Below are 22903 nucleotides of genomic sequence, written 5' to 3' on the forward strand. Positions count from 1 at the left end.
TGTAAATTAACATGTTGTTTGGAGAAAGTTTTAAATCTTTACATAACAAGAGGGCCATGGTAGCCCTATACTGCTCACTTGAGATAAATGGCTGGAAAATATTTGTGTTTTTCCATTGCTATAGAGAGATCTTAAATGTTTATACACACAACAGCAGGAGTTTATCACGTGAAAAGACTAACAACTTGGTTTCTATATTGTTATCTCTATTTATTTCGGGGTCAATAGCCTCCTTAAGTGAATTAGATTAATGAATCAATGATTTAACATGACCTCCCACAGTCCCCTTATGATATATCTTAAAGTCTTCAAATTATACTGCAAACAAAAACTAAACTAACTATTCATGAGGACGAAATAATGCATCAAAGAGTAATATGGTTCTTACTGATTCTTTTTTCAATTTTGTAAAGAACCCAAGGCTTTCTGAAGGGGAAAATATAGCATAATAAGTCAGAAAAGGGGAAAAACCCTGAAATCAAATTCCAACAACTTGTATTGGAATTGACTCAAACATTTTATGAATTTGTCAATTTCAATTCGACTTCACATGCATGGCACATAGCAAAAGGCTATCTATAGTGACAGCTTTCTGTCAATTAAATTTATCAATTACAATGTAGCTGAAAGATGTCAGCTGCTGTTAAGCCATGATTCTAGTGAAGAATATAAACAGGGCATTTTAGGGGAAAATATAGCATTTTAGGGAGAAAATATACCTATTTTGGACAAGGGGAAACAGCCTTTATTCGGCTTTAAAATATAAAAAAAAAATTTACTGCTGAATTGTGTTCAATGCACTTGTCCTCAATAAGATCTATTTGTCTTTAATGTTGATATTGCATATTAACTTAAAAATTATGCTTTATGAAATATGAAAAATTATAAAGGGCAATAACTATAGAATTATCCAAAAGCTAGTTATGGTTCTTGAAAACTGCATTTCTTCTCACTAGAGGGCAGACATCATGCAATCGCAAAAGCTCACCTCTAAGCACTCAGTTTTAAGGTGAGCTAATAAGAAAATGTACTACAATTAGAAATGTAATAATTTTACAAGATAATGATGTATCGTTATAAGAATATAGTATAAAAAATAAAATTATGAGGAAATGCAAGTCTTCCTTAGTTAAAAACAAGTATTTTGAAGTGGCCAGAAATGAGTCATCAAAATATCTGCCAGTTAAGAGCATATATATCAATTTAGAGTGCATTGTTGTAGAACAATCCAAGTTCAAGTGTGCAGGAATATGATCATGAATGACAATGGGCCTGAATGATAAAATTACAAAGCATTTGAGCACTAAACCGTGCGTAATTATACTATAATGCAAGACAAATTAATATCTATTTCCATTCTAACATGCCAATAAAAAAAGAGAAATGATAAAATATGTTGAACTAAAGTGAGTACAGAAGTAATTTTTATGACATCATTTGGTTTATTGACATCATACAAGACTGCCATATGACATGTAAGCATTTGCTTTTTATGCTGTGCATATAGCGTGTAATAGTGCACTTGATCGTCCTTTCTTGCATAGCAGACTGGCGTTTCCGTGAGTTTTACCCATGCCGGAAATTTCATCTGGCATGGGGGGTGCCAGATGAGTCGCGTGCCAAACAACAACGTCATTTTAGCGCACTTTATGGATGAACCGCGTTAAAATGACGTCGTTTTAGAAGAGAAATATGTGCTTAGGATGACGTCATTTCGCCGTTGTTATTTAAGTTGTAAGTTCATACGCTATTGTAAGAAAATAGTTATGGGTGAAATGACTTTAATTTCCATGAACATATATCATATTGAGGTAAACCATTTTAAATATGAAATAATATGGCAGAATATGCAAGAAAAAATATCTAACATATGTTTGCGGTTTGGATCAGAATATCCGTCCCTCGGTAACCCGCCCATGGGCGGTAACTCGGCAAGCCTCGTTACCGCCCAATGGGCGGGTCCCCTCGGGACGGATAAAACCGCAACATATGACAGATATTATTAATCTGTTTTATAGAGGAATAGTGTAAAGCATGTTAAAGCAGAACTTTAATGTTTCAGAAAGAGAATTGTTTGAGAAAAATAATGTTGATGACATTAAAAGGTGGCCTACATGTAGTCTATGTCTACCAGGAACTCCACAAAAAAGAAGTGCATTTCCCCCATTAAAACAAGGGTAAACTTGAATTGCCCTATTCAGGCTAAGATACCTTTGCATGCCACTTTGTCAGTTTGACTTCCACTGCTGGTGGATACTAGTTTTATGAGGATATACACAAAGACAAAGTGTATACACATAGACAATGTGTATACACAAAGACAATGTGTATACACAAAGACAAAGTGCATACACAAAGATAATGTACATACACAGACAATGTGTATATACAAAGACAAAGTGCATACACAAAGACAATGTGTATACACAAAGACAAAGTGCATACACAAAGACAATGTGTATATACAAAGACAAAGTGTATACATAAAGACAATGTGTATACACAAAGACAATGTGTATACACAAAGACAAAGTGCATACACAAAGATAAAGTACATACACAGACAATGTGTATACACAAAGACAAAGTGCATACACAAAGACAATGTGTATACATAAAGACAAAGTGCATACACAAAGACAATGTGTATACACAAAGACAAAGTGCATACATAAAGACAATGTGTATACACAAACTACTCAGTGGAGAAAATTTCAATTTAAACATTTTCTTCAGATAGCCTGAATATGAAAATCATTGAAAACATTTAGCATAAAAATAAAATCAAACTTTAACAATCAAAATCAAGTTTTTTCACATTACAAGTAACAGTGCTGGGATTCAAACCTTCATTAAATTGTAATACTATGTGGCCATTTTGGAAAGCAAAATGTATATTTTTGTCAAATACTTTTTGTCAGATATAAAAACATATTTGTATAAAAATTTGTCTAATTTATCCAGTGTTTTAACCAATTTACAATGCATCATTTTCAGACAGGTTTAAGCAAAAAATGTGGTAAATGATAGAATTTTACATTATAACGTTCCATTTAAAACAGACAGTTGTTAACCAAGAAAAAATATTTTTACAAAGTGAAAAATATAATATGGTATGAACTATGATAGATTTCATTGCCACATGATGTGTAATTTTACCAAACTTGTTGGAAATTTTTTGTTTTTGATCTTTTTTTGATCAGGCACACTCCTAAAGATTAAATTTCAATTTTATTGTTTTCACATGCACTTCGACTGCTACAAATAAATGTACATTGATTCTCACAAATTGCTTCCTTTACTTTACATATTTGTCTGGTTTTTACCTCATTTCAACACGTTTTGATCATATCTCAGCAGTCAGTCCACCTAACTGGCTTTCCTGGATAACTAACCAGTTATAACCAATTTCTCCTTAAGTGAACAACTACTTATCCCACAGGATTTCTAAATTGGTGGTGAGAGCTGGATGACGATTAAACTCTCATCCAAGATCAATTGTCAAAGAGAAATGATCAGTTCGCTTTATTTTTGTGTTTCAGTCGATTTCAACAGAAAAAGTACGGAACAGAAACATAATTTTCTAAAATGGCAGTGTTTGGTACAAGGAGGTTCCTATTCCAAACCTGAATAACTTATTATATTTGGTATGAACTGCTAAAAATATTATACTGTCATGAATTCTACGCTTTTATTGCATCAGTACCGCCTAAATTACGCCAGGTTATAGTCATATCAGACCTGAGGACAGTTTATTCATTTAGTTGATTAAAACTATAATAGTGATTATAACTTGTATCATACAACTTGTGAATGGCAGACATTTTGATAACTTACTTATGGCCTCTAATAGTACAATAAATTGTTCATTTTTCTTTCAGTCAAAATGCTCTAAGAAGAATATTTTGAAATTTTTCATAATAAAAACCATTTTCTAGCTAATATGTTTTAATGATAACATGATTTAGCACTCGTGCTTTTTCCTATACTAATATACACTTTCTCTTTGTTTCAGTTTAATTGTTCAGTTCTGAATAAAAAGTCAGCCTGCTAGCTACATGTATCTTTCTGTGCTGACTCAAATCTTAGTTGACTAAAATATAAAAACTTGAATCAGGCACAGTTCTTTGTACTAATACAAGTACATGTACAAGAAAAAATCAACTTGCAAGAATTACAAAACATTACTTCACAGACATCTATATCATACAGCAAAAATTTACGTACAAAAACAACAAAATATTTGACTAAAATTATCTTTTAACAAAATACTTTATAACAAATCTACCTAAAATTTATAGTCACATGAAAAAATACTTAAATTAAAAAAAAGGAGACAACCAATCAGCTTGTAACAGTCATGAGCCATGTGACTTCCCATGAACACAAAGTTATAGCATAAATCACTGTATCACACAGCCAGTTAAATATTGTTCACATTCGAGATCCTTTCTGCTGTAAAACCTGAAAAAGATAATGACAATAAAATTAGTGACAAAAATGAAGCAGCACATAACATACATAGTACTAATGTATGATGGCATTTCACAAAACACACATCAATAGTAATTAAATGCCATTAAAAGATCTGACGAAAAATGATTCAGCACTTAACATACAAAGCACTAGTTTAAGATGGCATTTGATATGCATGGTGCGCTCTTCAATAGATGTCAATTGTGATTAAAAGCTTTAAAAAAAAACCAGTTCTATTTAGTTCACAAGACAAGTAACATAGGACCCTGTATCATTGGCATACTTAACTATTTTTTGCTATGTCTGCAATGAGTTTAAATAGTGAACTTAACTAAAATTTTGTCTGCAGCAAATAAAGTTATCATAACATTGCATCACCATGTTTTGTTGAACTGGGTAAAAGATGTGTAAGTTTATCATAGGCTTGACCGTACATTGCAAAATATTCGGACTATCTCAATAATAGGACTGGTGTGTGTCGGTATTAATTCTGAGTTTGAGAATATGATAAAATGTAATTGTAATTAAGAGTGATCATTCACAAAGTGAAATCCCAGTTAATTCCTTCAATAGCTTTGGAGTTGTGTTTCGCACAAATGAAAAGGGATCAAAGGGCATAACTCTGCTTACTGCAGTCAGTGTTTGCTGAGAAATTATCTGGCAAAAACTGATATCTGTAAAAGCTGTGTTTCCATTTTTTTCTGTCATGATATACCGTAAAATTCCTAATAAACTCCCTCCCCTAATAAAAGCCCCCCTCCTCCCAGGCTTTTTGATATGGAAAGAAATCTGCTCATCAGTGGTGAACTCTTTAATAAATCCGTAATTTTATTCAAATCCTTCAGAATCCATTTTATTTCATAATAAACACAAAAATGTATCACATGAACTTTAAAATCTTAACATATTTTAATGTTATTACCAACACTTGTTAACACTAAATGTATTTTCAATGATTTTTGGATTTAGGAAAAAATTGTTGTAATAATAGCCCCCCTTTTGGAAAATGTATAGCCCCCGGGGGCATTTAATAGGAATTTTACGGTATAGCATGATAAATTTTTTTTAAATGATGCAATTTAAATATATGTTTGTTTCCCTATAAAGGCCTAATTTTTTTATGATTTTTTCGTTATGTAAAAATCTAACCAACAAATTCAATGAAAACGACTGTCAATGATTTGTGTATACATTCTAAGAAAGTATCCCAACATCCAATGTTTTATAACTTATTGAAATTATTAAACAACCTTTGTAGATAGTTACCCAAAAACTATTTCTGTGAAATAACTAACAGTTTTTCAGAAGTTTTTTCTATATAGTATAAATATAGGATAAAAAGTACAAATACAAACTTTTATTTTATGACATAGTTATTACTAAAATGACCAAACATAAGTTACCTTAGCTCTGTCGGATGGTTCAGCCTCCGGGCCATTTAAGCTATTGGGACATTCTTTTGACACAACACATAAAAACTCTACATGATCCTCGGAACCATAGTTGTACTGTGAACCTATATTGATCAGCTGAAAAACATATTACAATTCTATATTAACATACGCAAAGGAGCATCTTCTTCACAATGCTTCAGTCTCCAGGCATTTGAACAAGTTTGGGAGAGATTCATGCAAAGATTATCACATACTGGGTATCGCATATGGGTGGTGGTGGTTGTGGTTGTTTACCCTCTGGACCATGACAGGAGGCTACATTTATTTTACCAGAGTTCAGCCAATGCATCGTTCCTGGGTAAGCTGTCAATCCATTTAACAGTACTAGTTATCTTTACATTCGCAAGCAACTGAGAGGTACAGTGCGAATGACCATAGAGAGAATTTCATAATCAATCACATTGAAAGTGATCTGAGCCGTCTGAATATCAAATCCAGGTCGCTCAATACACAATCCAATGTTCTACCAATTGAGCTAACCAGTCAGCTTAATATCACCTATAAAATATTACTGCTTTATTAGTATGAACCAATCTCATTAAAATCATATCCTAACTATCGCTTCACTGCCCTACGCTCGTAGCGAAGAGTAATGGAGCGAAAACGATGATCTGATTTTAATGAGATCGAGTATGAACTAACCTGCTCAAACTTCCAACCATCTGACATTGTAGAGACCATTTGTGTCAATTCTTCTTCTGAACACTGTAATACTCTGTATACATTCTTCATGTATGTCTACAATAAAAAATAAATATTATGATAATATACTGATCAATGTAGAATAGATAACTGTTTTCTAGACAATTAAAGATAAGTATCATGAATCCACACTAACCAAAATTAACTTCAATCACATTTTCTTTGTGTATACCCTTTTTCCAAAAAGAAAAGAAAATTTCTTTATCTAGGTAATGTTTATATAACAGTAAACACATTTGCATGTCTGCATTTCCATTTACTCAAGAGCTCTTTAACTTTATTTTTCATCTTCTGATATTAGTCTAGTATTTCCTTTTTATTGAAAAATTATGAGGATACCAGGGCCTTTGATTTTGTATATGAATAAAACTGAAATATTTACCTGATTTTGTTTTGCATCTCTTTCCCGGATTTTTTCCTTTACAAGCTTGATCAAGTCTGTTATATTGTAGAACTCCGCTTCTTCTAAGATACCTGATAATTACATATATATACATGTATGCAATAACCTTTAGAACTGAATTAAGTTGACTGATATCTAATCATACTATTCTAGTACAAGATACCCATTATCAATCTCCACACAGTGATCTCCCCTTAATTCTTCGGCGTAGATCTCTGCCACCAAGGTCCCTATATCACGGTGCATATCCATATCGGTACCCTCTTTGCGAAATCTGCTGAAACGGTACCCTCTTTGTACATGCACAGGTCATTCTCTGCTCAAAACAAACCAGCGATGGATAACAAGCCAGTAAAAATTCATTGTAATATGGAAAGGAGGTATGACACGTGGAAAAGATGTATACCACGGAACACTAGAATGTTTTATCTATGTGCTGATTTGTCATGTGCCCGTTTTTCATGCACTGCAACTTCACAATAAGCTACAAAAAATCAACATGTCTTGCTTCGCCCATCACCTCGACATACTTTTCGGGCTGAAATGAACCTGTGGCTTGATTATATATGCATCATACATATTTAATATGTTCATATACATATCATCTTCGGACAAATGGCAGTACTTTGTCAAAAATAAATGAAAAAATCATAAAAACACCTTACTTTCGGTTTTGCAGCGGCACAGGCTACCTCTCTTCATTTGAATTTTTATATCACAGGTACCCTCTCATTTTTTAACACATAGGTACCCTCAAGGCACGACATATGCTTTTATTTGCGATAATCATTAAGTATGTAATTTTTACATAAAAGTAAGAAATATTACATACCTTACAATTAACTGCTGCAAAACAGAAAGTAGGGTGTTTTTATGAATTTTCCAATTATTTTTGACAATATACTGCCATTTGTCCGAAGATGATATGTAAATAAACATACTAAATATGTATGATGCATATATAATCAAGCCACAGGTTCATTTCAGCCCGAAAAGTATGTCGAGGTGATGGGCGAAGCAAGACATGTCGATTTTTTTGTAACTTATTGTGAAGTTGTAGTACATGAAAAACGGGCACATGACAAATCAGCACATAGATAAAACATTCTAGTGTTCCGTGGTAAACATCTTTTCTACGTGTCATACCTTCTTTCCTTATTATATTGAAATTTTACTGGATTGTTATCCATTGCTGGTTTGTTTTTAGCAGAGAGTGGCCTGTGCATGTGCAAAGAGGGTGCCGTTTCAGCAGATTTCGCAAAGAGGGTACCGATATGGATATGCACCGTGGATATATCAGAATTTCTGATATACTATATTTTTTCAAAAATTGTTTTATCGACTGCTTTTATCTATCAGATAAGTTTTCTCTCATTTATTTAACAATGTTTATGAATAAATAAATAATATGAATATTTAGAAATAATCTAAAAAATTATGAGATTATTTTCTACCGAGACGATATTTGGATATTTTATATTTTTTAGCTTTTGAATAATTTTTTGATAAACTATATCGAACGTAGGCACTAAAAGTTAAAAATAAAACAGAAAGAGAAAAATAAAATTAGATTTTCTTTGCAACGGTTGATATTTACATTTGAATTTCGACGTTACGTCATGTGACTTTCATCATCATGTGACGTCTTTGAAGGCAGTGATTACAATTCTGCCAAGGGAGGTAATCACTGTGAGGAGTTTGACCCATTATGGCCTTATATCACTTACCTGAGATTCATTGCTAAAGTAAAATCATACATGTAGCCACATACAGTTTAAAATTTATAGCAGAATAAAAGCACCAAATTTTAATCAGAGCATCTCAAATTTACACCTGTTAAGTAATCAAAATTAATCTTTAAATCAGAGAAGAGACCCATTCTGACATCCAACTTTTCCTGAAAATGTTTATAACCTCCCTTTACATCAATACTTACAAAGACAATGTATTTCACTACGTTCATGATCTGCACTACATGCTCTACAAACGTTAAGTTTGGAACAACAGACTTGTTTACAATAAATGTGACCCCCCCCCCTCCCCCTATTTACTTTTGTAGTGGTCCACTAGGCAATGATACATCAGGGTGTCCGTTTGACCCTTGAAATGACTCTGACCCTTCAAATTTCCAAAAGGCCTGATTTGACCCTCAGGATTTTAACTGGAGGGTCAAATTTTGTTAAAATCATGGACCCATGATTTGACCTCATAGTCTGTAAAACTTAGTCAAAATGACCCTCAGGATTTCTTGGCTAGTGAACACCCTGTACATGCTAAATACAAATGTACCTAAGCTTGTGAGCAATGCAGGTTTTAAACAAAACAAAATGTGTTTTCTTTAAAAATGTAAGTCTACAAGTCTAATTCTATATATGGCCAATATTGAATCAGGGGCATGATTTATATCATTTTTATAAAAGTCCACATGACGATGCTTCATGCCAAATATCTAAGCTTTAAGTGTTGCAGTTTCACACAGTGTTTAATTATATTAGACTATATGAATTAAATGACTCCCTTGGCAAGGCCATTATATTTTGTCTTTTAAGCTCAAATAATGGTTTTAATTTCCTTCCAAGGGTTCAAAAGATACAGAGCTGACACAAAATTTTGAAATTCATACATCATGTACATAAATCATAATGACTTAGTGGGATCTTGACCTCAATCTTATGAAGCTAAAACCGGCGCTCTGCACACCTCATTATGGTGAATATTTCTGCCAAGTAGTTTCAATTTCCTTTGAAATCAGTTTAAAAGAAACAGAGCTAACACAAAATAATTATATCACTCACAGACAGATGTACAACCAAGTGCATAACATTATATGCAAACATGTTTTCCAGCATAAAATAAGCAAGTATATCTGTAATCTAAATGATCTAGTTTCATGTAAATATATATACCCCGGGCTTCCATTAGGTCTCAAAAAATTGCAAATCAGCGACTACAAATCATCTGACATTAAAAGTCATATTATATAGGTAAAGAAGGAAAAGCATTATAATTTGGATGTCACAAGCCAAAAACAAGGAGTAAATCACTGAATGACTCCCAAACACCATGTATATCTGTGGCTCAATGTTATCTTTTGATAATCCTTTATTTCAAAAACATCTAAATCACTGTGGTGAGGGAGAATGGCTTTAAAGAGATAAAGTTGTACACTGTTACTCAATAAACAATATAAATTAGTTAATTAGAATTAATTACCTTCCTCAGCCAAATCTTTGTTATACACCAATTTTCCATGACGTAAATAATTTAACACTGGACCAAAATATGTTCCATCTCTGTCTATCAAATATGCTCCATTATTATCCTGCCAATGCATAGATATTATTGGTATACATGTATGTTTAAGTATCAAATTTCACAACATAGAACTCATTTAAAAAAAACTTATATAAGACAATTTATTCTCTAACACAAACAAAATGTAGAGTATCAATTGAGTATCAAATATTCTGCAGAATTTGATTTTCATTTAAAATTAGCCATTTAAGAGTATATAATTCTCTCATCCTCAATAGATTGCAAGAATCAATTTGTGATGAAAGATTACCCACTCTCATTTAATTGTGCTGAAAGTTATGAGCTTAATGAAACCCTCCCAAATCCATTCCTGGAACCAACCTAAGTCCTAGTCCTAAGAGATAAGTGTAAAGTTTCTTGCACAAGGAAACAATAGCTTGCCCCTGACAGGGTTTCAACTCATACTGCCAGAAATCCTTAGATTCCTAGTCTGATGTGTTAACCACTCAGCCACAGCGCCACTCTCCTTCAATTAATGCCATTAATTAACACTTAGTATGCCTTTAAGTATACCGGGTAGTTGACAGTACCCAGGCAGCCATATTTAAAGTACTTATTGGTACCCACAGATACTGAAAGCCCAAGCACTGAACCAAAATTAAAGTTATTTAGTAGCAAAACAATGATTCTTTACTTTTTGGACAGACATATCCTCACATTATTTTTCTTTTTCCATGGTCAACATAAAATTAACAATTATACTGTCTATTGTTTCTTTTATTTTGTGATTATTATTATCTTTTGTTTTAATGCTATACTATACTATAAGTGTAATGCTATATATATATGTTATTCAACAAGTCATGTACAGATGTATGCTTTCTTTGGTTGTTTAATCCTTGGGTACCAACAAGTACCTTTGGAAATCAGGGAGCTTCTAGCCCTGGGTTTCACCCCTTTGCCCATACCAAGGCCCTACCCTGGATCTATGTGGGCCTAGCTGACATGGTCCCTTACCCAAGAGAAGTTACCCTCACATCACTCCCAACTTCAGCATTCTTGTGTATTCTTATCAATTTTGTCCTACCTACAGTGCTTCAAATTAATATTAAAGTCTAGATGCATTTGCATTTTTTTATTTCATACGAAATTAAATCAAAATGGCATTACATGGGCAAGAAATTATGTAGCCAAATTAAAAGTAATGCAATGTTAGCAAATGGATAAAATGGCTAACAGCAGAGTGAGCCCTGTTGCAGTTATCTAATTCAAATGAGTAATTCCAAGCTTGCCTTTTTCCTGGCAGTATGGAACCCTAAAAATTGCTGAAATGCAGGAATGACAAGCAACTGGAAATTGGCATAGTCAAAACATATTGACATGCCAAAGCTCGATTCAGAGATATTTTCATTCTGAATTTCGCTTCTAGAGTGAGATATTGCCCTGACACGTGACAAAATAGCACAATATCTGAGTATCTCATCGCACAGTACAATTAGTTGGACTAAAAATTAGCACTGCTTCATCTTTTAATCCAACCAAATCATGCACATGCACCTCTATTTTAACCTGGTGAACTTTGCGACATGGTCTAACACATCACTCAATCAACTGTCAAATTCTTTGATGACAACTTAAGAGTAAATAAGACTATTTAAATCTAATCAGATTAACCCGTCATATACATGTACTGTTCCAAATTAGGACAACACTATATTTAATGTGAAAATATTCAAAAATAAGTGACATTTGTCCTGTTTACATATGAAAGTCGTTTTCACACTTTTGATTGTGGTAATTTGTGGTAATATTATTCACCTTATCAGTGTTCAAGTCAGGTTCATCCTGAATTAACCGAAACAAAAATGAATTTGAGTCTTTGGATAAGGTTGTTCTGGTAGTCATGAACACAGTCCCTCCTACATTTAATTTTATCCATTCACTACGCCTTCCATTTTCTTCTGAATGTTGGATGGAGGTATGTTTGGTTGCAGTAGCACAGTCACAATTTTCAGTTTTATTTTTAGCAGTTTCTGCCATTTTTCAACTCAACTAACACAAGAACATCTAGATTTTACAATAATTTGAACACCCTTTTAAGTCATGTTTCCATGCCTTTTGAAGAATTCGTAAGAAAGCTGTAAAATCGTTCCATTAAACAAATTTTATCACAAATCAAGTCATACTATGTTTATCAGTATTTTTCATTCATTGATTTGAACCAATTACTACACTTGTTACATTTCATAACATTTTCCCAGTTTGACGTAAATCGAGTTTGATAGCAAATGCTCACGGTTCGTCCTCAGACGATTCGTCCCAAAACAATTCGAGAAACACTATAAAGTATTGGTTGAAGGAGCAGAAGGTTTGAATTACAGCAAAGTTTGTGGTCTAGACTACAACAAGGCAGGATTTAAAGGTCTAGCATCTTGGTTATATCATTACTATTAGAAAATAGATAAATACAGAATCCTTAAAGAAAGTCCAACACGGCCAAATTGAAAATGTTGCAGACTCGCCTTAGGACATATATGGTTCAGAATAAACAAAATTATATTATGTTATAAACAATCGTTCATACAAGGCCATGTCAGACATCTTTACAATGAATTTATTATACAGCAGCATTACTTTATTTGTAGCGAAGCTAAATATTGAATAAGATCATAAATAGATTGTAGCATTTCGATTCCTTCAAAACCTTGAGAAAACCACTGTGAGGCAAGAGCTTAAAACATAATTCTTACATTATTCATAATTCTTGTAAACATGTGTAAGAATCTGAAATTTTCTTGATAATGTAAAGCCCTGTATTTTATTCAAAACTTGCACATGGAAAATTGCTACAAGCCACCATCTAATATGCAGATTCATTGTTCCATGGGGGAAGCCCTCCAGATACATTTAATAAGCTAGCTAGGACAGTGATGTTAAGTAACTGCTGTACCGAGCCCTAAATTACCCCAAGACATTTCTAGATTGGAGATATTTTTCAAATCGTCACCATTTTAAAGTAATTTGGAATAACTATTACAATATATGTTTATGCTTGGAATTAGTAAAAGAAATTAATGAAGGAAAGAATTTCATAGAAATTAATTTTCATTCATTAAAGTGGCATTATGCCCATTAAATCAGGTAAAACTCAAAATTACTCTCATTTTACAATAATTGTATTTAATTTTATATTTTACTATGTAAAAACAAAGGAATACGCCCGTCACAAAAGGGTTTGACAGAGATGATGGCATATTATGGGTATGCATAAAGGAGATATGCCCTGGGCAATATCCGAAAACTATCTGGATATTTTATCATCTCTAGTGACCTTGACCTTGTCAATATTAACCTTAATTACATGTGTCACATTTGTAGTCATGATAGTTATTATTTGTGTTACAATCCATCAATAAAGGATGACTAAATGGTCCCCGGCGGTCATCAAATTTGACCTCTCTATGTGACCTTAACTTTGTATCAGGGATCTGGATTATGTGCTCCTAACAAGCATTATCAATGACCTCTAAGTGTGACTTTAACCTTTAACCTAGAGACTTGGTTCATGCATGTGACACTGCTTCTCATACTGGTGAACATCACTATGATGTTTCATGATAAACCCACCATGCTTGGAAGAGATATGCTCTAGACATTTTTTTTTATATTTTATCATCTTTAGTGACATTGACTTAGCATATATTAACCTAAATTACATGTTTCACACCAGTAGTTATGATAATGACCATCTTTGTTTCAATTCCTCAATACATGATTACTAAATGGTCCGAATACACATTTTCATATTTTTATCTGAAATTTGGCCCCTATGTGTGACCTTGACCTTGGATGCAGGGACCTGAATTTTGCACTCAACACTCCGCCTTACAATGGTGAACTTTTGTGCGAAGTTATATTGAAATCCCTCTATGTATGTAGAAGTTTTGCCCCGGACAAGCGTTTTTCAATGACCTCTAAGTGTGACCATAACCTTTGACCCAGAGACCTGGTTCCTGCGCGGGACACGGCTTCATATAGTGATGAACATTTCTACCAAGTTTCATCAAAATTCCTCCATGCATGCAAGAATCCACATGAACAAAGGGAATTTCTATAAATATAGTTCGTGTTAGCGTTCAATTTAAAAAAAAGATTGTGAAATTCATCTTATAACAAAAATCTTTTTTCTTCTTTTTTTTAATATATGGATAAAATATAACATGAATGACACGATTAAGCATATTTTAGGTCAAATCAATGCGACTAGCATCTTTGCATGCAGTAAGTTTTTTTTCCACAATCCGGTATACAGTAAGTGGAACATATTCTTATTGAATATTCAAGCGTCCTTCCCGTCTTCTTCAATTCTTCAACGACCTTTCACGATGGCTGCGAGAAGGGTGACCAAATCTGCTGTTGACTGGGTAGCATTACAGTCAAAAGTCCCCTCAAAACAAACGGATGCATACAGAGTCCTAAAATCTCATAGTGACAAGTATATATCTAGGTATGTAAGGAGAATCTGACAATTTATTCAAGGTTTTTCGTACCTTAAATATTCGTACCTAATTTAAGGCTTGTGCCCTTGCATGAAAAATTAGCCAATGCACACACAAAATTTGTTTTTAATAGCTTACACATATAACGTTTAATATATAAAATGTGCTAAAAAATTAAAAGTCTATTTTCAGAGTAAAATAAAATCATTCATATAAATGACCCCTACGGTAAGTTGAAATTTATCTCTGTTTGACAGTGTTTCTCGTATTCTCAGTCAATTAGGTCAAATTTTTATGAAATTGTTTTTTCATTTTCTGATATTCAAACAAATTGTTTGGGTTTTTTTTTTGTCAATTTGCAAAGGGTCGGTATACTTTGCAGACGACTTTGCAGACAAGTTAAACATAGAAGGATTAAACATAGAGGGATTTTGCAGACAAGTTAAATAAAGAATGATTTTAGATTTTGCAGACAATATAGATTATATAGGGGGTGTTTAATCCCTTGTCAAAAGGTGTGAATAGGTAATTATATTGATTTAATGCCATCTAGAAAGATCTATAATTATTTGCAAAACTCTAATTATTATTTTTTTTAGAATAATTTATGCTTTTATATAAAAAAATATAGATCTAAAAAAATAATTAAAAAACACTAAGACTAAGTAATTGCATGAAACAGAATATAATGATTATAACAAACAAACAATTTTAATTAACCTTTTTTAAGTAAATACATAAAGTATAGACAGAATTAATGTTGAATTTTGCAGACAAGTTAAAATAAGAAGGATTTTGCAGACAATTTAGATAGGGAACAGAATATAAAATGAAAGGGGAATATTAGAAAAATCTGTATTTTGCAGACAGAATTAATGTTGAATTTTGCAGACAAGTTAAAATAAGAAGGATTTTGCAGACAAGTTAGATATAGAACAGAATATAAAATGAAAGGGGAATATTAGAAAAATCTGTATTTTGCAGACATAATTAATGTTGAATTTTGCAGACAAGTTAAAATAAGAAGGATTTTGCAGACAAGTTAGATATAGAACAGAATATAAAATGAAAGGGGAATATTAGAAAAATCTGTATTTTGCAGACAGAATTAATGTTGAATTTATTATTAATCAATAATTATTTTCTTTACTTTAAATTAATTGTTGCTTCTGTATATCTACTATTAATAATTTTAATCCATTTATAGCCTTTTCAGTTCTTTGTATGACCTTTTGTCCTGTGCATTGTTAATGACATTCAATGATTACAAGGTGTGAACCAATTAGTAATAAATGATCTGTACCAGTATTTATTGTTATTTTAAAGTGTCAATACATGCTGTATATTCAATTTGATTATCTATGTGATATCTTGGTTAAAATATCTTGAATGTCAATAAAGATAAAAAAAACAAAAACATGCAAAATATGCAGAACCAGTGGCTTTAAATTTTTTTGTTGTTTCACTGCCAATAACGTGCAGTAGAGGGGCAAATGTTTTCATGAAGGGGAAATTTAGAAACAGACAAAACGTTCCATTTCTTGATAAATTTATGTTTAAGTTTAAAAATGTGAAACAAAATCATATTGTATTCAAACTACAATATTCCTCTCTGATGAAGTGAAACTAAAAAAAATGTTTCTAGTTTATTACATGTATTTGTAAGGACAAAGGGAAAAATATATATATTACATACTTTTTTAGGAGGGTAATGGGGCCCCAATTTGGCCAAATAGCCCTTAAAAAGCACTGTTATTTGATCTCCAAGTCTGTAAATTTACTGAAAGTTGAGCAGGATAATTATAAATGATATATATATATATATATCAAATTTGTGTTTTATGCATTATAGAGTTGCTGAATTGCCAGAGTCTTTACCAAAAATTGACTTTGGAGAGTACAAACGAAGGATTGCAAGTCCTGCATTTGTTGATGAATTTGAAAAATTGGTAATATATTTAACTTCAAAATATTTTTTACATACATGTACTTGACTCAGTGAGTAAAACTATGATACTTTATATGAAAGAGATTTAAAGTTTTATATTCAAGATAGATTAAATCATATTTTTTCCATTTCATTCTTATAATCCAGTTATCAAGGATTTGTTTTAGGATACTTTTTGTTTCATTTCTTTAGTAAATTAAACTATTTTTAAATCTAGATCTATATAACCTTGAAAAGCTACAAAGAATGAGTATTAATCATTTGAAGCAAGTATTATTTTCTAATATAGACTGTATTTAAATACTAAAGAAAGCTATAAAGACAGTATATATTTTTACAGTATAATGCAATGGAAGTTCCTTACCCAAAAGATCCTGCAAATCAGAAGGCCAAGTTTGATAGTGAAGAAAAAGTTGCAGTAAGTATACATGGATAGATGGTTACAATCAGTTTGCTAAATTTCTATATGTAATTTTGTAATTGTTCAAAAACGTTCTAAATTTGAAGGATTTTCATTATAAAAAAAGAATAAAATTTAGCAGTGTTGCATAGTGGAGGCAAAGCTTTGAAGTTATTCAAAGTAGCTACAATTAATAGCTACAAGTAAGTGTCATCATGCCAGTGATAACATGACTACCAACTTGATATGGCCCAGTCATCTAGAACCTAGGACAAGACCATACACATTACTGAAATGTGCGTGACATTTTTAGCTCACCTGTCACAAAGTGACAGGGTGAGCTTTTGTGATCGCTTTTCGTCCGGCGTCCGTCGTCCGTCCGTCGTCCGTCCGTCGTCCGTCGTCCGTAAACTTTTACTTTAAATGACATCTCCTCATAAACCACAAGGCCAATTTCATCCAAACTTCACAGGAATGTTCCTTTGGTGGTCACCTTTAAAAATTGTTCAAAGAATTTAATTCCATGCAGAACTCTGGTTGCCATGGCAACCGAAAGAAAAAACTTTAAATATCTTCTTGTAAAAAACCATAAGAGCTAGAGCTTAGATATTTGGCATGAAACATCTTCTAGTGAGTGTCTACCAAGTTTGTTCAAATAAAAGCCCTGGGGTCAAAATTGGCCCCGCCCCGGGGGGTCATTGATTTTCCCTATATGCATATAGTGAAAACTTAAAAAATCTTCTTTTAAAGAACTCAAAGAGCTATGGCTAAGATATTGAGCATCAAACATGTTCTAATAGGTGTCTATCAAGTTTGTTCAAAGAAAAGCCCTGGGGTCAAAATTGGCCCCGCCCCAGGGGGTCATTGATTTTCCCTATATGCATATAGTAAAAACTTAAAAAATCTTCTTTTAAAGAACCAAAAGAGTTAGAGCTAAGATATTTAGCATGAAACATGTTCTAATAAGTGTCTACCAAGTTTGTTCAAATAAAAGCCCTGGGGTCAAAATTGACCCCGCCCGGGGGGGGTCATTGATTTTTCCCTATAAATGCATATAGTAAAAACTTAAAAATCTTCTTTTAAAGAACTCAAAGAGCTATGGTTAAGATATTTAGCATCAAACATGTTCTAATAGGTGTCTACCAAGTTTGTTCAAATAAAAGCCCTGGGGTCAAAATTGGCCCCGCCCCGGGGGTCATTGATTTTCCTTATATGTGTATAGCAAAAACTTAAAAAATCTTTTTTGAAAAAACCCAAATAGCTAGAGTTAAGATATTAAGCATGAAACATCTTTTAGTGAGTGTCTACAAAGTTTGTTCAAATAAAAGACCTGGGGTCAAAATTGGCCCCGCCCCGGGGTCATTGATTTTCCTTATATGTGTATAGCAAAAACTTAAAATCTTCTTTGAAAAAACCCAAAAAGCTAGAGTTTAGATATTAAGCATGAAACATATTCTAGTGAGTGTCTACAAAGTTTGTTCAAATAAAAACCCTGGGGTCATAACTGGCCCGGCCCCAGGCGTGTCATTGTTTTTAACTATATGTGTATAGTAAAAACTTTAAAAAAATCTTCTTTTAAATAGCCCAATGAGCTAGAGCTTAGATGTTTAGCATGAAACATTTTCTTATGGGTGTCTACCAAGTTTGTGCAACTAAAAGCCCTTTGGTTAAATTGGCCCTGCAATGTTTTTGGGGGGGGGGGGGGGGGGGGGGTTGGGGCGGCCTATATACAGGTGAGCGACCTCAGGGCCATCATGGCCCTCTTGTTACTTATCAGATTTTAGGTACATGTACATACTTATTGAAACAAATTGATTTTTTTTTTTTTTGGTCATTACTGGTACCTTTATTATAATACGTCAATTGATGTTATATTTTGTTGTCAATTAAGTAATATATTTTGTGTGAATACTAAAACTTAGCAAGACATTGGACTTGTTCTAAATGAAAAACTTGTGTTTAACAAATATCGTGTTTAACAAATATCTTCAATTTAATTGACTTTATAAAAAGGTTCAAAACTTATTGGTAAATTTTATACTTATGTTTGTTTTTGTAACACATTTCAGTTGCAAGAAAAAGATGCTTTCGTTGCAGCGTCACAAGCTAAGCTGAAAGGACTGAATGAAATTGTAGGTTTATTGTTGGTGTTCGGAATGAAATCTACTTTAGTCATAAACAAATAGTTTTGTTAGCTTTAGTTTACTTCTAGAAAAAAAGAGAAGCGTTTGTGTTAACCCATATGACATTCATTTACTTTTAAAGCTCACCTAAGGGGGTCATATGTTTTCCTTACATATATAAAGTAAAAACTTAAAATTTTCTTCTTTAAAACCCCAAGGGCTAGAGCATAGCTATTTGGCATATTAAAAATCATCTACGGAACTGTACCAAAACTGTTCAAGTTATTGCCGGTGGCCTTGACCACTAAAAGCATCTTAGATCAATAACCAAAGAACATTTTTGCTTACTGTCCTAAGGTCAATGTGAATGTAAGACAAAAGTCTTAGCCCTATCATTGAAAGAACCCTCAATGCGACCCAGTGACCTCTTTCTGCAATGAAGAATTATGACCTTTTTTAGCAATGGATCTGTTAACGGTGAGAAATCTTGGGCAAAATTATCCCACTTGTTATAACAAATCAAGTTATATTTTCAACTTGTTTGTATTGTCGAGGTTTATAATAAAGTTGTTATATTAATATAATTATGTTCAGGAACAAAGAAATGGACAGGAGACCATGCTAAGAAAAGTAAAATGAATAATTAGCATTGTGCAGATCTGGATGGCCATTCCATGACCACCCATATATGACTCCATGAGTGACCTAAGAAATCCATTGCATTGTTTACATCATTCACCATTATTTCAGTTGTCAGCTATAGCAAGTATACCACCACCAGAGAAGATGACAATGCAGATGTATAACCACTATTTCCCAGAAGCAGCTATCAACCCCAACAGAGCAAACCCAGGATTTGCCCCACATCACTTAAAGAGTGCTCAGATGGATCTAATGGAGCAATACTATAATACAAGCAGAAATTCGAGGTATGTTGATTGTTATAGAGAGCTTTTGTGGTTATCTTTTGTATCTTTATATTCAATCTTAAGCTTAACCCCAATGACCCGTTTTTCAATTTTCAAACTTAGTATGGACCTTAAAATGTCCTGACAATAGTTAAAAGCAAGCAAAATAAGGTGGCCCTCTTTTTATAGAACTCACGTAAAAACCTTTTTGCAACCAGCTTTGTCAAATATGTTTGTTTGTCCCTTATGATGCTTTCACTAGAAGGTCTACAAGTTTGACCAATGTTTCATAAATCTTTAATGCTTCTGAAGTGGCTAAAATTTTCATACCTGGCATTGAGATCTAAGAACAACTTAATAAGAATGGGAGGAAATGAGGGACTTTTTTTTTTTTTACTTTGATGCAGATAATAAAAGTTAAGCAATGTTGAGGTTATCAGATATTGAGACACATGATCAACTTGAACTCTTAACCTGTCCTCCCAAGTGTGCTCCAAGCAAGTGTGTATTGGGAGTTCAGTTACACTTTTTAACATACTTTTTGTGGACCATCTCTAATTGTGAACATTGTAAGGTGATCAGTAGAGGAACACTCATCTATACGTTGACAATTGCTTTGTAAGATAATGTTTTTTGGCATATTCATGTTTTACCTTACTTCCTTACATTTTACCTTACTGCCAAGGTCTTCCTTTGCCAGTAAAACTGAAAAAATGCAATATATGACCTTCAAATTGTTGGTGCGAATTAAGAGTCCGACAACAGAAAACCTTGTAGGTGGTTTTACTCAGGTGGCCGTTCTTGCCTGAAGTAATGCACGGAAGGGCACTCGAGGTCTTCCTCCAGCAGTAAAGCTGGAACGTCTCCATATGACCTATACTGTGTTGGTGAATGATACCTAGCGAACTGTTTGCATATTCTTTTGAATTTTTCATTACAGAAACCAGGAGACGATTGAGGAGTGGGAGGAGATTTGGAGACTGAAGGTAGAAAAGCAGAAGGCCGAGAAAGCCAAGCAGATGGCCGAGAAACAGGGCAAGGAAATAAAAAGTTAAAATGTTTGAATTCTAGTGCTGATAAAGAAAATATTTATCTATGTTAAGAAAAATATGAAACTTGAACGAAATTGACATTTGGTTTAGAAGCAAGAACAAAATGCTCATTTGGAAATGATGAAATGTTATTTGCAGATGATAATAGAAAAATCTTGAAAGGTGTTGTGTGCTAAATTAAAGAATAATTATAAATGGTGTAGTTTTTAATAAATTACTAAACCTCAATTTCTGGTATTTTTTTTTTTAGCTCTTGAAGTCGCTTGTCTATAATTTACAATTTACTGATATTTCTATCAACACGTTACTTTAAACAATCTCCAGAACCACAGCATATAATGTACAAGATGTACAAACTTCAGTTAACAATGTATTCTGTAAATCCAAAGTTCTTGGCAGAATTCATATCCACAATAGTGATGGTGGTGATCAGTGAGTGATTCAGTCTGAGAACTTCACCTGACAAAGCCACAGAGGATGCTCTAAATGACTTGCTGAGAAATTTATCATACATGCATGTTATGATAACATGGGTATTAAACTCCTTGAATTGTGACTTAATTTAATATGACTAATATGTGCATGCATAACAAATATGAGTTAAATGAATGAAGTGCAAGAAAATTTACTGTGCCAAGGAAACATATATTAACACTGTCATACCATTTTGCCTTCAAAAACAATTTATATAGTGTTAATACAACTGTTACTTTCTAAAGATGAAATCAACTGATTTATAAATCAATAAAATGTTTGTCAAGTAACCCCGCTTTATACCGCCTCCGTGGTCGAGGGGTTAGAGTCGATGACTTCTAATCCAGTTACCTCTCTGGCTTGGGTTCGATCCCTGGGAGATGCTTTGGTAGTTTAGCGCGGTAGTCTAGTACTGGTGTAACTCTCCAGGAACGATGGTTAGGAAACTACCCGCCTATATGACTGAAATACTGTTGGGAAAAGGCGTAAAATGAAACAAACAATCAAAACCCCGCTTTATGACACACGTTAAATCTGCAGATATTTGCATCACTGTCTTTGGTTAAATCTCACAAAAAAACATAACTGAAATAAAACAAATTATGTACAAAATATGAAGGGCAGGCTTGATGACAGACTAAACATAACACATTGTTCTATGGACACGGTGTATACAAATTACATATGAAAATAACTAATAAATTGTGGCTGTTACAACACACGCATTTAGTCATAAACAAGAACAAACAAGTTTGTTAAATTGATATCACCAACTATATTATACAAATCACTTGATTGAAGCTTCTTAGCATATCTTCTTTTGTCTATTTTACATAGCACCAACACAGTATCGGTCATTTGGCAATTTCCCAGCTTTACTGGTGGAGGAAGACCTCAGGTGCCCTTCCGTGCATTATTTCAGGCACCTGAGTAGAACCACTGACACTTTGTTAGCAAGTTGGATAGTTTCATCACATGAAAGAATAAAAAATCCCTGTCTGGATTCTAACCTACAGTTGTGAGGGAAAAATAGTCGGAAGTCAACGACCATAACTACTCGTCCACAGATGACTTTTCTTAGTACATGTATATCTATCCCCCATCCAAGGTGGAGGGATATTGATTAGCAGTTTGTCTGACTGTTCTTCCTTCCGGCCATTTAGCACACTGATTGGAACTTTTGACTTAAACTATTGGTTCCATCACACT

General features: G+C 33.1%; 2 protein-coding genes across 2 annotated transcripts; one reads left to right on the forward strand and one right to left on the reverse strand.

Moving 5' to 3' along the window:
- Positions 1-3797: 3797 nt before the first annotated feature.
- LOC132721804 (BTB/POZ domain-containing protein KCTD5-like) lies at positions 3798-12544 on the reverse strand. Its single transcript, XM_060706180.1, has 6 exons — positions 12109-12544; positions 10249-10357; positions 7015-7106; positions 6573-6668; positions 5880-6005; positions 3798-4464 (listed from the first exon to the last, which is right to left on the reverse strand). The coding sequence occupies exons 1-6, from the start codon at positions 12328-12330 to the stop codon at positions 4435-4437; spliced, it is 675 nt and encodes a 224-aa protein (XP_060562163.1). The 5' UTR covers positions 12331-12544; the 3' UTR covers positions 3798-4434.
- A 2083-nt stretch (positions 12545-14627) lies between these two features.
- LOC132721816 (ATP synthase subunit d, mitochondrial-like) lies at positions 14628-21448 on the forward strand. The gene is made up of 6 exons (XM_060706190.1): positions 14628-14797; positions 16642-16738; positions 17078-17155; positions 19207-19269; positions 20011-20189; positions 21109-21448. Exons 1-6 carry the CDS (start codon positions 14676-14678, stop codon positions 21221-21223), a joined length of 654 nt encoding a protein of 217 aa, XP_060562173.1. The 5' UTR covers positions 14628-14675; the 3' UTR covers positions 21224-21448.
- Positions 21449-22903: the final 1455 nt, after the last annotated feature.

This window comes from Ruditapes philippinarum, unplaced genomic scaffold (assembly GCF_026571515.1).
Source record: "Ruditapes philippinarum isolate M1 unplaced genomic scaffold, ASM2657151v2 ctg1589_1_1_1_1, whole genome shotgun sequence".
NCBI lineage: Eukaryota > Metazoa > Mollusca > Bivalvia > Venerida > Veneridae > Ruditapes > Ruditapes philippinarum.

Excerpts from the sequence above, each read along its gene's own strand:
- LOC132721816 (XM_060706190.1), top strand. The coding sequence starts at position 14,676 with ATGGCTGCGAGAAGGGTGACCAAATCTGCTGTTGACTGGGTAGCATTA. Across the intron at positions 16,739-17,077 it reads TTGATGAATTTGAAAAATTG|TATAATGCAATGGAAGTTCC; the intron begins GTAATATATTTA and ends ATATTTTTACAG. Across the intron at positions 20,190-21,108 it reads AATACAAGCAGAAATTCGAG|AAACCAGGAGACGATTGAGG; the intron begins GTATGTTGATTG and ends TTTTCATTACAG.
- LOC132721804 (XM_060706180.1), bottom strand. The coding sequence starts at position 12,330 with ATGGCAGAAACTGCTAAAAATAAAACTGAAAATTGTGACTGTGCTACT. Across the intron at positions 6,006-6,572 it reads ATGGTTGGAAGTTTGAGCAG|CTGATCAATATAGGTTCACA; the intron begins GTTAGTTCATAC and ends TATGTTTTTCAG. Across the intron at positions 4,465-5,879 it reads AACCATCCGACAGAGCTAAG|GTTTTACAGCAGAAAGGATC; the intron begins GTAACTTATGTT and ends TATCTTTTTCAG.